This window comes from Lathyrus oleraceus, chromosome 7, assembly GCF_024323335.1.
Source record: "Lathyrus oleraceus cultivar Zhongwan6 chromosome 7, CAAS_Psat_ZW6_1.0, whole genome shotgun sequence".
Classification (NCBI taxonomy): domain Eukaryota; kingdom Viridiplantae; phylum Streptophyta; class Magnoliopsida; order Fabales; family Fabaceae; genus Lathyrus; species Lathyrus oleraceus.
In genome coordinates this window covers 132,462,693-132,477,776 of record NC_066585.1, presented here as the reverse complement: position 1 = coordinate 132,477,776, position 15,084 = coordinate 132,462,693, and the positions used below count along the sequence as shown (strand labels likewise).

General features: G+C 33.0%; 1 protein-coding gene across 1 annotated transcript; it reads left to right on the top strand.

Moving 5' to 3' along the window:
- Positions 1-10,595: 10,595 nt before the first annotated feature.
- Positions 10,596-11,920, top strand: LOC127101375 (nuclear transport factor 2A). The gene is made up of 2 exons (XM_051038764.1): positions 10,596-10,966; positions 11,685-11,920. Exons 1-2 carry the CDS (start codon positions 10,670-10,672, stop codon positions 11,757-11,759), a joined length of 372 nt encoding a protein of 123 aa, XP_050894721.1. The 5' UTR covers positions 10,596-10,669; the 3' UTR covers positions 11,760-11,920.
- The last annotated feature ends 3,164 nt before the right edge of the window (positions 11,921-15,084 follow it).

Sequence of the window (15,084 nt, the reverse complement as noted above, 5' to 3'; positions counted from 1 at the left end):
TGCGGTGGAAGGAATCTTATGTACAGCGATGCAATGGTAGACCTGCAAGGTTAGTACTCCAATGTCCAAGTTGGTAAGAGAGTGAAAAGTTGAATGAGTTATGGGTTAGAGAGAGAATACCTCAAGTCTTGCGTGAGATGCTTCATATATGAATGACAGTTGTGGATGTTTCTTACCATATCGGCGTGGAACACAGTAAATCGTCTAATGACATTTCACAATGAACATCAACCCTTATCATGGATCCAATGTGCAACTTTAGAGCGAGGTTGTATTGTACCTTCAATGCTTTGTGAAATGAGAGAATTTATCCTACCACCCCCATAGTTTGATCTAGCACCCCCACACGGGGCTGCTATTATCTTTATGCATTTACTAAATATATCTAGCTTTTTTTGCGTTTACCGAATTTTTCGAAGAAATACCGGAAATTTCTGGTAAATGTTTGAAGAAATACCAGTTTTTTTGAAATATTTTATAGTTATTCCAAATTTTGAATATTGTCGTTAGTTCATTTCGACGGGCAGATTTTTGTTTTTAACACTATTGGATTTTTTTGAAAAATATGGTAAACTACAACACTTTTCAAAAAATTCGACAGTGTTAAATATACATTTTTTTGCTTGTTGAATATGAACTACCGATTTTTTTAAAAAAATCCGGTATGCTAAATTTATTTTAAAAAGACCCGGTAAAAATGCATACCGAACTTTTAAAATACATTGTCGAATTTTTCTATTCATATCGGATTTTTCAATTGCATTACCATATTTTTCGTTCGCTAGTTTTTGGTTAAATTTTTGGAAGTTGACGGTATAAATAATGGGAGTTTTTTAATGCACCATATATGTTATTTACATACCACGCAAAAATACTAAAATACCCTCTAAATTTCGAAGATGCATCTTCGGACGCACCCAAAACACATAATTCATTCATTTTTGAGTTACATCATAATTTTATGAATAAATTTATTCCAGAAATGCATTTCCAGAACCTGTTGAACCAAAAAAAAATGCAGAAACTTAGGTTTAAACCTCCTCAATTTTGCCGTAAAAGTCAAAAAACCAAGACTTCTATGATCATATTTCTTTACATCATGGATAAAAATAGGCATATGAGTTAGCTAGGATTCAACACTTGTATATCTTCTATTTGACATCCTGCAAAAACTTATGTCTAAGTCTCCTCAACTTCGCTACAAAAGCCGACAATACATGTACAATAATCAGTTGAGTCTCCTTTTGAGTGGTAAGTAGAATTTCAATTTAATGGATAATAAAATTCATTTTAGTTGAATGCTGAGGTGTTACGATTTACATCATGCTTCATACCATATTTGAGTTTTTAACTGGATAAAAATTAATGAGCAATAAAGAGTCTAGATTCTATTATGGCGTCTTTGTCCAATTTAGTGTCAGTGTATAACAGTAATATAGAGAAATATATATATGATGATAGACATCCATTTTCTTTATGAAACTCAAATTTTGTTGGACCTTTTTCATTTTTCCTACTTTTTTTTGTTTAGCAGGTTTTGGAAATGCATTTTCGGAAACTTTTCGAAAATGCATTTCCGAAATAAATTTATTCACAAAATTGAGGTGTGACTCAAAAACGAATGAAGTGTGTATTGGATACGTTCCGAGACGCATCTTTGAAATCTGAAAGACATTTTAATATTTTCGAGTGGTGTATATGTAACATCTAGGATTCATTAAGAAATTTCTTAAATTCTCGTGAAATATTGTCATGACTATTGAGAAAATTTTACCCCATACCGCATCATTTATTCTCCCACTCATATATTATATTATTTTGGACCAAAATACCCTCATATAAATAATTTATTAAAAATTAAAAAATATTTAAAAAATTGACTATTAGAACTCTTTTCCAAAGTCTTTCGGGACACAAAACAAAAGTTTAAAAATATTTAAAAAATGACTACCATAACTCTTTTGCAAAGTCTTTCGGTACGCTAAAAATTAATTATCGGAACTTTTTTATAAAGTCTTCTGGTACACAAAATAAAAGTTAAAAATATTTTTAAAATGACTATCGAAAATCTTTTGCAAAGTATTCTGGTACGCAAAATGAAAATTAAAAAATATAAAAATATTGACTACCGAAAATCTTTTGCAAAGTCTTCCGATACACAAAATAAAAGTTAAAAAATGTTTAAAAAATGACTGCCGAAACTCTTTCGCAAAATCTTTCGATATGCAAAATAAAAATTAAAAAATATTAAAAATTTGACTATCGAAACTCTTTTGCAAAGTCTTCCAATACACAAAATAAAAGTTAAAAAATATTTAAAAAATAACTACCATAACTCTTTTGTAAAGTTTTCTAGTATATAAAATAAAAGTTAAAAAATATTAAAAAATTGACTATCGAAACTTTTTTGAAAAGTCTTCAGCTACACAAAATAAAAGTTAAAAAATATTTAAAAATTGACTATAAGAACTCTTTTGAAAATTCTTTTGATACACAAAATAAAAGTTAAAATTAAAAACTGACTACTAAAACTTTTGCAAAGTCTTTTGGTATACAAAATAAAAAATGTTAAAAAATTGTCTATCATTTTTTTTTTTGTAAAATCTTCCAGAACACAAAATAAATATTAATTTCTTTTTTTAAAATGGTAAATTAGTTAAAACTATACAAAGACAAAAGACAAAGTTGATATTTTTTTTTAAATGCAGGGATATAAATTTTCACTATTAATTGAGCCTCTTGCTTTTGGGCGAATTACCAACCCATAACAAAAATAATAGTAGTTAATTACTCCATAATTACACATAAATTTTAATAAAAGAAGGAAAAAATATTCTATAAATAAAAAATGGAAAAAATAATAATATTGAAGAATCAAATTCCAAACACAATATAATTAGGGGAGAGAGAGAGAGGTAGCGTAGAGAGATAGAGAGAAAGAGAGAGATGGATCCAGACGCGTTGGCAAAGGCATTTGTGGAGCACTACTACACCACCTTCAACAACAACTATGATGGACTTGCCACACTTTACCAAGAAGGATCCATGCTTACCTTCGAAGGTTAGAAGATTCAAGGTTTCCCCAACATCATGCCAAGCTCACTTCTCTCCCTTTCCAGCAGTGTCATCACTCCATCACCACCATCGATTGTCAACCATCCACCGTCAATGCTGGGTTGCAAAGCTTATATGAAACGACAAATTTAAACTAAGCTTGAGCCCAAATCTGACAAATGTTTATTTGTGGGGTATCCTAAAGAAACAAGAGGGTATTACTTCTACAATCCTTCTGAGGGCAAAGTGTTTGTCGCTCGAACTGGAGTCTTCATAGAAATGGATTTTATTTCCAAAGGAATTAGTGGGAGGAAAGTAGAGCTTGAAGAAGTTCAATAATCACAAAGCATTGATACACCTATGGAGGAATTAGAGCAGGAAACACAAGTAGTTGTGGAAGAGCAACCTTTCAAGTAGAACAAAACCAACGTAGGTCAAGCATGATATGTCACCTGCCTGAGAGATATGGATATCTCATAACTGATCAAGATGATGTATTACTCATGGATCAAGATGAGCCTGTGACCTACCAAGAGTCCATAACTGATCCTGAGTCTGAGAAGTGTCTAGAAGCCATGAAATCTGAAATGGATTCCATGTACACAAACCAGGTTTGGACATTGGTAGAGCCTCATGTAGGAGTTAACCTATAGGATGCAAGTGGGTCTTCAAAAATAAGACTGACATGGATGGTAAGGTACATACCTACAAGGAAATACCGGTTGCAAAAGGATATAAACAAACTCATGAGATTAACTATGATGAAACCTTTTCACCAGTTGCAATGCTTAAATCTGTTCAGATTTTACTTGTTACCGCTGCATATCATGATTATGAAATATGGAAGATGGATGTCAAAACTGATTTCCTTAATGGGAATCTTCTTGAGAATGTGTACATGACCCAACCTGAAGGATTTGACATACCAAAAGAAACCCAAAAGATATGCAAGTTACAGAGATCAATTATGGATTGAAGCAAGCTTCCAGAAGCTGGAATCTTCATTTTGATGAAACATTAAAACAATATGGATTCATCAAGAATGAAGATGAGCCTTGTGTCTACAAGAAGGTTAGTGGGAGCATGATCGCCTTCCTGGTATTATATGTAGATGACATATTACTCATTGGAAACGATGTCCCTACCCTGCAACAAGTAAAGACTTGGTTGGGGAAATGATTTTCTATGAAGAAAATAGGTGAAGCATCCTATATATTAGGAATCAGGATCTATAGAGATAGATCACAAAAACTGTTTGGCCTAAGTCAGAGTACATATATAGACAAAGTGATTAGATGCTTTAATATGCATGGTTCCAAGAAAGGATTCATACCTATGCAACATGGTATGTGTCTATCAAAAACACAATCCCCTTCAACTAAGGAATAAAGGGATCACATGAATAAGATTCCATTTGCATCTGCAATATGATCTATCATGTATGCCATGTTATGTACTCGACCAGATGTCTCGTATGCTTTAATTGCAACGAGTATGTACCAATCTAATCTCGGTGATGCTCATTGGGTAGCTATCAAGAATATCCTTAAGTATTTGAGAAGGACTAAGGACTCATTCTTGATATATGGAGGTCGGGAAGAGCTTGTTGTAATTGTATACACCGATGCTAGCTTCTAAACAGATAAGGATGACTTTAGATTGCAATTTGGTTATGTGTTCTGCTTAAATGGTGGCACTGTGAGTTGGAAAAGTTTAAAGCAAGATACAGTTGCTGATTCTACAACCGAGGCTGAGTATATTGTTGCCTCAAGTGCAACAAAGGAAGCTGTTTGTATAAAAAAAGTTCATTAGTAAACTTGGCATAGTTACTAACATTGTGGATCCCATTGATCTCTATTGTGATAACAATGGTGCTATCGCACAAGCTAAGGAGCCTAGATCCCATCAATGATCCAAACACATACTTAGGCGTTATCATCTCATTCAAGAGATAATAGATAGAGGATATGTGAAAATATGTAGAGTACCTACACTTGGCAATATTGCTGACCCACTGACAAAGCCTCTTGCGTAGCAGAAGCATGATGGCCATACTAGATCTATGGGTATTAGGGGTATGCCCAATTGGCTATAGTGCTAGTGGGAGATTATTGGTGTAATCCCTAGAGGTCAATACTTTTGGTACTTGTATCGAATTATTTATTAATAATAAAAGGTTTTTTCTTTATTATGTTTGTTTAATAAAGTCCATAGAGTAGCTAGTCTGTTTAATGTATCAGGTGTGACTTAATCATGAGATCCCATTAAACATAAGGACATTGTTCTTAAAATATCCGTAGTCGAGCTTTGTTGTGAAGTGGGATAACATTAAAGCATTAAGACTATTATGTATATAGACTGATGATCACGTCTCATGGATCATGGATAAGGAGTTATCAAGTCTTAAATATAGGTATGGATATTAGGAGTAATATTTATACTGGATTGACCCGCTATGAGAATACTACATAGTATGTTATGCAAAGTGTCATAAGTTATTCTCATGGTGATAGTGGTGTATACCACCCTTTGAACTGAAACCACTATGGACCCTAGATGTAGAGTCGAGTGCCTTATTGTTGATCAAACGTTGTCTGTAACTAGATGACCATAAAGACAGTTGATCGGTACTCCACGAAGCATGTTGAGGGACATGAGTGACCTAGATGAAATTTGTCCATCCTGCATAATAGGATAAATGTCTAAGGGCCCAATATTGAACTGGACAATGATGACATGGTCTATGCCTTGTGTTCAATATATACATAAGGGTAAAAAGGATAATTGTACACACAAGTATTATCACAAAAAAGGATTTGTCATATCACATGACATTTTCGTGTCTTGGGTAGTAGTGATGTGTTGTGATCAGTCACCATTTATAGTAAGTTTTCATTACTGATCCAACGCAAAACAGAGACATTTGACACACTGTGCACGCATTTAAGGTACAATTCGAGTAGTTTTACTTCCGTTATGTCATTTACGCATTTTTAATCTTTATTATGTTTTATTTTGTTTATTTTGATTTTATGCGTGGGATAGCTGTGTTTCTGACAGACAGATCCAGGTAGAAGAACTGGGGGACTCAGAACACGACGGTGCGAGAGTCCGGTACGAAAAAGAGCAGAAAATTCCAGTACAGGAGGCCTGATACGGCCACCCGTGTCACCTGACACGGGCCGTGTCAGGGAAAGGGAATCAGAAGAAGAAAACAGTAGTTTGACACGGCCACCCGTGTCAGCTGACACGGGCCATGTCAGACAGAGACTCCCCCCATGTTGAGCATGCCATAGGCGTGTCAGGTGAACTAGTAGGCTGACACGGCCACCCGTGTCAGCTGACACGGGCCGTGTCAGCCCCAAGCCCAATATTTCCAGATTTCCGGGCTTTTCATTCTTCGGGCTTTGTGGAGACATCTTTGGACCTGTCCAACTGCTGCTGGGAACTTTCACTATAAAAAGAGGTCTTCTACCAAAGGAAAAATCATGTTGGAATACAGCAAACCACAGTATTGTGAAGCAATCAAGTATTACAGAGATCAAGGCATTTGGAGAGCTGAAGAGATTCATGAGCGGGAGCGATTGAAGATTAAAGTCATCCAATCACTTGTAATGTGTAATTTTTATCTTGCATTGGTTTTAAACAATATGAGTAGCTAAACCCCTCAATGCTAGGGGGTGTCCCTGATTTAGAATTGTAATGAATTTGAGTTTACATTTGCATTTATAATATTTTCTTTACGGTAACCTTTTGATGTGTTTATTGCTTTCTCTTTCGGACCAATCGAGATTGATCTATGGTTATCACCTAGACTGGACCGCCAGTGATAAGGTTTTCATCAGGTTACTCTGCAGTAGATATCACCTAGGACTAGGGATACCTTGTATGAACCAGAGCATTCTTGATATTATACAGCTTAACTTCACACTCATTAGCTATGGACATAGGAATGAGGGTAGATTGATTAAAGGTTTTCTCACCGAGGACTTGGGAGAAAATACCCTTGAGAACTGGTAGTAATTAATATTTGTTGATGCAATAGTAACTCAGAGTAATTACAAGGATAAATCATACACCTTCCCTGACATTGTTCCTTTTTCTCTATAAACCCTTATTTTTATATTTCTTTATTATTTTCTTTTTACACTCAAAAACCCAAATTAATTCCTTTTGTTTAATTGAATGATAATTTAAACTAAATATTAACGTGCAGTCCTTGAGATCGACATTCGGGGAATTTCCCCATTATTACTATAAAAAGCAAAATAGTACACTTGCTATTTTCCCGATCATGTTGCTAGATACCACTCACTATTTATTATGTTAAATACGTGTTTTAATATAATTGTCAATGTCGCGAAAACCTACAGGGTCACACACAAAAGGACAGATTGATGAGAGATAGAGTAAATAAGGAACACCGTAAGGTACGGTGCACTTAAGTGAATTGTAGAAAATCGTAAGGTACGGTGCACTTAAGTAGAATATGAAATATGGTAGGGTACCACGCACTTAAGTGATTTTCGGTATACCACAAGATATGGGCCACATACACTTAAGTGAGATGTTTAGCTTGCAGCCCACACAAGTGGTTTTATAAATAGAACCCTTGAGTTTCTCTTTCTCTCTCTCTCTCTCTCTCTCTCTCTCTCTCTCTCTCTCTCTCTCTCTTACTCAAAGCCTTCATTCATAGCAGCCATCACTGAGACTGAAGGAATCCGTTCGCGTGGACTGAGTAGAGGTGTTGTCACCATTCAACGCTCGTGATTACTCCTTAGATATGCATCAAAGGTTTCAATCGCCATAAGAGGTAAACGTTTCTATCATTGATCATGCCCATTCATAAGGATCACTAAAGGAAAATTTTAATTTTCGCTGCATTTTGGATCGCAATTTTCCTTCACTCGCGTGAGATGCTTCATATATGAATGACAGTTATGGACGTTCCTTACCATATCGGTGTGGAACACAGTAAACTGTTTAATGACATTTCACAATGAACATCAACCCCTAGCATGGACCCGGTGTGCAACTCCAGAGTGAGGTTGTACTGTACCTTCTATTATCATTATACCTTAACTAAATATATCTAGTTTTTTTTTTTGCGTTTACCGGGTTTTTCGAAGAAATACCGAAAATTTCCGATAAAAAGGCATTGATTTCTAGTAAATGATTGAAGAAATACCAGATTTTTCAAAATATTTTGTAGTTTTCCGAAATTTTGAAAACTGTCGTTAGTTCATTTCGACAGGAATTTTTTTTTACACTACCAATTTTTTTGAAATATTTGATAAACTACAACACTTTTCGAAAAATTCGGCCGTGTTATATATATATATATATATATATATATATATATATATATATATATATATATATATATATATATATATATATATATATATATATTGCTTATTGAATATGAACTACCAATTTTTATTTTAAATCCAAAAAATTACAAATGATACCAAATTTATCAAAAAAAATTGGTATGTCAAATTTATTTTCAAAAACCCGGTAAAAATGCATACCGAACTTTTAAATACACCGCCAAATTTTTCTATTCATACCGGATTTTTCAATTGCACTACAAGATTTTCCGTTCGCTAGTCTTTGATTAAATTTTAACAAAGATATTTTTGTTGTTATGAAAATATGTAGACTTGTCAAGTCAAACTTGGAGGCTGACAGGATAAATTCTGGGAATTTTTAATGCACCATATATGTTATTTACACACCATGCAAAAATACTAAAATATCCTTCAAATTCCGAAGATGCATCTCCGGACACACCACAAACACATACTTCATTCGTTTTTGAGTCACGTCACAATTTTATGAATAAATTTATTCCGGAAATGCATTTTCGGAAAGTTTATGAAAATGCATTTCCAGAACCTGCTGAACCAAAAAAAATGCAAAAACTTATGTTTAAACCTCCTCAATTTCGCCGTAAAACTCACAAAACCAAAGTCTCTATGATAAGATTTCTTGATATCCTGGATGAAAATAGACATATGAGTTAGCTAGCATTCAACACTTGTATATCTTTTATTTGACATCCTCCAAAAATTTATGCCTAAGCCTCCTTAGTTTCGCTGTAAAAGCCGATAATACATGTACAATGTTCTGTTGAGTCTCCCTTTGAGTGTTAAGTAGAATTTCAGTTTAATGGACAATAAAATTCATTTTAGTTTAATGCTGAGGTGTTACGATTTACATCATGCTTCATACCATATTTGAGTTTTTAATTGTATCAATATTAATGAGCAATAAAGAGTGTAGATTATGTTATTGCGTCTTTGTCCAATTTAGTGTCAATGTGTAACAGTAACATGGAGAAATATATGTATGATGATATGAATCCATTTTCTTTGTGAAACTCAAATTTTGTTGGACCTTTTTCATTTTTTCTACAGTGGTTTTTTGCTTAGTAGATTCTGAAAATGCATTTCTAGAGACTTTCTGGAAATGTATTTTCGAAATAAATTTATTTACAAAATTAAGATGTTACTAAAAAAATGAATGAAGTCTGTGTATTAGATGCGTCCGGAGATACATCTATGAAATCTGAAAGACATTTTAATATTTTTGCGTGGTGTGTAAATAACATATATGATGCATTAAGAAATCTCTTAAATTCTCGTGAAATATTGCCACGACTATTGAGAAAATTTTACCCCATACCCCATAATTTATTCTCCCATTTCTACATTATATTTTTTGGACCAAAATACCCTAATATAAATAATTTATTAAAAGTTAAAAAATTGACTATTAGAATTCTTTTGCAAAGTCTTCCAGTACACAAAATAAAAATTAAAAAACATCTAAAAAATGACTATCGAAACTCTTTTGCAAAATCTTCTGATACGCAAAATAAAAGTTAAAAAATGTTAAAAAATTACCGGAACTCTTTTACAAAGTCTTCCAGTACACAAAATAAAAATTAAAAAATGTTTAAAAAATATTATCGGAACTCTTTTGTAAAGTCTTCCGGTACGCAAAATAAAAGTTAAAAAATGTTAAAAAGTTGACTACCGGAACTCTTTTGCAAAGTCTTTCGATACACAAAATAAAAGTTAAAAAATATCAAAAAATTGACTATGGAAACTCTTTTGCAAAGTCTTCCGGTACACAAAATAAAAATTAATATTAAAAAATGACTACTGAAACTCTTTTGCAAAATCTTTCGTTATGCAAAATAAAAATTGAAAATATTAAAAAATTAATTACCGAAACTCTTTTGCAAAGTATTTCGAAATACAAAATAAATATTAAAAAATATTTTTTTAAAACTAATAAATTAGTTAAAAATACAAAGTTAATATTTTAAAAAAAAATGCAAAGGTATATATGAAGAAAGATAAGTGTATAAGATAAAATTTTCACTATTAATTGAGACTCTTGCTTTTGGGCCAATGACCGGCCCATAACAAAACAATATTATTAATTACTCCAGAATTACGCACATATTTAAATAAAAGAAGGAAAAAAGATTCTATAAATAAAAAAATGGAAAAAAATAATAATAATGAAGAATCAAATTCCAAACACAATATAATTAGGGGAGAGAGAAGGGTAGCGTAGAGAGATAGAGAGAAAGAGAGAGATGGATCCAGACGCGTTGGCAAAGGCATTTGTGGAGCACTACTACACCACCTTCGACAACAACCGTGCTGGACTTGCCACTCTCTACCAAGAAGGATCCATGCTTACCTTCGAAGGTCAGAAGATTCAGGGTTCCCCCAACATCGTCGCCAAGCTCACTTCTCTCCCTTTCCAGCAGTGCCATCACTCCATCACCACCGTCGATTGCCAACCATCCACCGTCAACGCTGGCATGCTTGTCTTCGTCAGCGGTAACCTTCAACTCGCCGGTGAACAACACGCCCTCAAATTCAGCCAGGTCACTTTTTCGCTTTTTTATTTTCGGATTATCGATGCTATTACAGATTACAATTTTTTATCATTAGGTTAGGTTAGGTTATCATACTACTATTACTATTTGCCACTCATTGAAATTTAGGGTTATTGCTATCGAAATTGCACAAGTAGCTGAACTTCTGGTGAATTTTCAATCCTCTATAACTTGGATGCGTTTAACTATGACTTATATGTAATTAGATTATGGAATTTTTAGACCTGTTGAAATCCTACCGTTTTTTACCCTAATTATTTCTCATAATAATTTAAAACTTGGCATATAGTTCTGGATGTCAAAGTTAATGGGGCTAAAGTTAACATGTATGAGTTAGTTAAGTAAGAAGAGGGGTGTCATTTGACAACTGTCATTGTTTTTCATGCTATGTGGTTGTGATAGTTGAATTCAGTTATGAGTTTTACATCGGACAATATATGATCTGAACATATATTTATCACTGGTGGGGCAATCTTCACCTTACGAGCCAGTTTTGTATTAATGGATGGTTATTTGCTGATATTTCTGGTACTTTTGCTCGACGTTTTTTATTTAATTTTCCGTTGATATGCGGACACAGTTACACTTACATGTGCTCTGATACTAGTAATGGTAAAAGTTGTGTTTCCTTCATTTCTTTTCTATTTTAACCTGCTCTCATTCATAGTTTCTTTTAATGACTTAACTAGTCACTTTCTGTTTTCAGATGTTCCATTTGATACCAACACAGCAAGGAAGCTATTGTGTGCTGAATGATATATTCCGTTTGAACTATGCCTGAAGATAGACCATCAAATATATGACTTGAAATGCCATTGAAGTTGTTTGCTTTAATTGTTTTAGATTGAAAATGGGTTCAATGTGTTTGTTGGATGCTTAATTGTACCTGTTGTGTTTAGAATTTTCGGTTGTGATTTATCAAAAAATAGCTTCAAGGATAAATTGTCAAAATCTTTATTTGGTATGGGAGATTTAAATCCCAAAATATATTTCTGATCTGGGATAGGCGATCCAAGCATGTGAGATATGTGTGTGCTTGCTTACTCAATGAAGGTTTGATATTTTCAACGGCAGGACTAATTTCGTAATCGAAAGTTCTTAGCTGCTCAAGGAGACTGATTTTCTTTCTCTCAGTAATGAACTTTTATTCCGTTGATATTGCTTTTTCTTCTTCGGAAATGATAATCAGTTTATGTAACTTAGTATAATTGTGGTTAAAGTGGTGGATATTACTCCTCCATGAGATTGACTCATTTGGAATAAAAGAGTGTATCAAAATGAATGATTCATTTCAATTTTCAATACATTTTTTTTAATTCTATTCTTTAATTAATATCACTTTCATCCTTTCCAATACTAGATAATGACATTTTAGTAAAAATATCATTCTCTTTCTTCCATTTTTTTTAATCGATGTGAAATGGTCAACTGAATCAATCATTGTGGGACGGAGTGAGTAAATTATTAATGCATTAACTTTGATAATAACATTTATCGCCGATTAGTCATTAAATTGAGGATCAAATTTGCAACCAGAGATTGCAAATAGAGATATAGCAGTCATTTTCGAGTCACTGCCCTAATTGAATTCTGGTTAAAAAAAATTCATGTCTTACTTTTCAAGTTCATTATATATTATGAATATATTATATTAGTTCTTAACTCTTCAAAAACATATAATGTTAGTCTTTTTTATTTAATTAGCACCGAAAAAAATCAGAAATTTGTGTTAAATTTGTTTCTAATTAGAATAAAAATATTAACATGGTATATTTTATTGAAAAGTTAAGGGATCAATATGAATTCTTTTAAGATAAAGGATCAAAAAGAATCTTAAGGTTACCTATCAGAACAAAATGTATTAAACCTATTGCTTTTTCCATCCTTATGTGTTTTTCCACACTACCGTGAAAAGTTTCAAATGTCTTCAGACAATTGGTGAGCCACCCTTAATTTAGAAAAAATCGGGTGTGTCAAGATAATTTTTTTTAACAAAATGGGATGGATCTCATAATAACGCATTCTAGTTTGATTTGGATGCGTCCAAAGATCATTTTATGATTTTCAAAGATGTGGAATGTACTTGTAAGAATGGAAAAAGCAACCCTAATTTTAAATGGGATTTATCAGCTTCTGTTGTCGTCGTTTCTCTTTGCAAATATATCAACCTCAATTCCATGTTTTAATTAGTTTGTTTTGATGAGATACAAACTCAAATGTTACAATATCATCCAAACAAGTCATATGTTAGAAGATTAGAAGATGTGTGAATTCATACAAGGCAACCTCTCTTCTACTTTTACGGGCTTCACATGTAAAACGGGCTATCCGACCTGCTTCAAATGGATTTAGATTTTTCGCAGGGTCGATTAAAAAAAAGATTTAGGCGGTTGCTCAATAGATTATAAAAATTTGAAAATGTCTCTTCGTCACATTTGAAAGTCATCTTTCGGATACACATCGAAGTTTTTCACAATAAACTTTGCAAGTTATACTTAATATTTAACATTTTTTACGAATAATTTTGCGATTTTTTCTCTGAAAGTTAATTACAAACAAACCTATTTGGTAATGGTATAGAGTGTTCGAAAAGTTAACTTACGGAAATCGGAATTGCTTACGGAAAAATCCACAAATACAACCAAGGAAGCTGTTGTGATTTTCTCAAATGTTATCCTGTTTCCTTTTCTATGAATTTTTATTTTACATAAATACTTGGAGTTTTTACATTTTTTTAGGATTTATCTGCAGTTTTTTCTAGAGGTGTATCTAGAAGATAACTTTCAGATAAGCTTGTTTAGTCATTTTCTGAATGAGATCGTATGGATAATATGGTATAGGATGCATCAGAAAGTTAACTTTCAGAAAAGAGTATTTTTGAATATTTATAGAGTTTGGAAGAAATACTTAGGATGTAATGAGTTATTAGAAGCTAATAATTCATAGTTTTAGTAGGATAACTATATTTGACAGAGTCGAAGTTAATTGTATTTGATAGAGTCGAATACAACTTGCAGTTGTTAAAGTATGCTATCAATATTCGATAAAGTCGAATATAACATGTTTTTGTTGTCGAAATGTGTTAGTTGCTTATAAATAGACATGTGATGATGTAAACCAACAACTTCTCTTTTGCATAAAAACTTTTTCTCTTTTCAATATACAATCATTTTCACATTACTCTCTTTTCTTTATTCTCAAGTAACCTATTTGTCCCAACAAGTTAGTATCAACGAGTCCAGTTGTGATTCAATGAGTTTGTAATGGTAAACGGTAACATAACATCAACACAATTTTCTGCAAATCTACTAATTTTCAAAGGCGAAATGAGACGTGAGTTGTACAAATGAAGGTCATCTTTAGATTTCAAGATGTGGGTGAAATTGTTTGTGATGGAGTACCTACATTGGAAGTGAATGCAAGTGATGTTCAGAAGGTTGTGCACAAGAAACAAAGGAAGAAAAATGGAAAAACTCTTTTCTTGATCCATCAATGTGTGAATCCTAATGTGTTCGAGAAAATTATTGAAGAAGAGATGTCAAAGGAAGTGTGGGACAAGTTAAAGAACATGTATGGCGGAGATGGGAAACTGAAGATAGTGAAGTTTCATACGTTGAGAAAGAAATTTGAGATAACACATATGAAAGAAGATGAATCAGTTGTTGATTTCGTCTCAAGATTAATGTTGCTCGCCAACTAGATGAAGGTGTATGGTGAATCAATCAATGATTTGCAAAAGATCGAGAAAGTGTTGAGATCTTTAAATACAAACTTTGACTACATTGTAGTGTCGATAAAAGAGTTCAAGAACATAACTGAGATGAAGTTAGAAGAAATCAAAGCTTCATTAGAAGCTCATGAGATGATATTGAAGCAAATAAACTTAGAGAGGGAGAAGGTGGTTGGACAGGCATTGCAAGAAAGTTCATCAAAAAATATGGAAAGGGACAAGAGAAGTAGATAAGAAATCATGTTGTAGTTGAGAATTTGATGTAATAAAAATTGGATGTTTTATGGCAAAATAAAGGTGGCTCACTTATAAAGTATTGTGGTGTAGACTTTTAGTGCGTCTGAAAGTGCATCTTCGTATTTGAAGGGTATTTTTT

What these genes read in the sequence shown, in the direction of transcription:
- LOC127101375 (XM_051038764.1), top strand. Translation starts at nt 10,670, where the DNA reads ATGGATCCAGACGCGTTGGCAAAGGCATTTGTGGAGCACTACTACACC. An exon ending in ACGCCCTCAAATTCAGCCAG is followed by an intron (nt 10,967 to 11,684) that starts GTCACTTTTTCG and finishes TTCTGTTTTCAG; the next exon opens with ATGTTCCATTTGATACCAAC.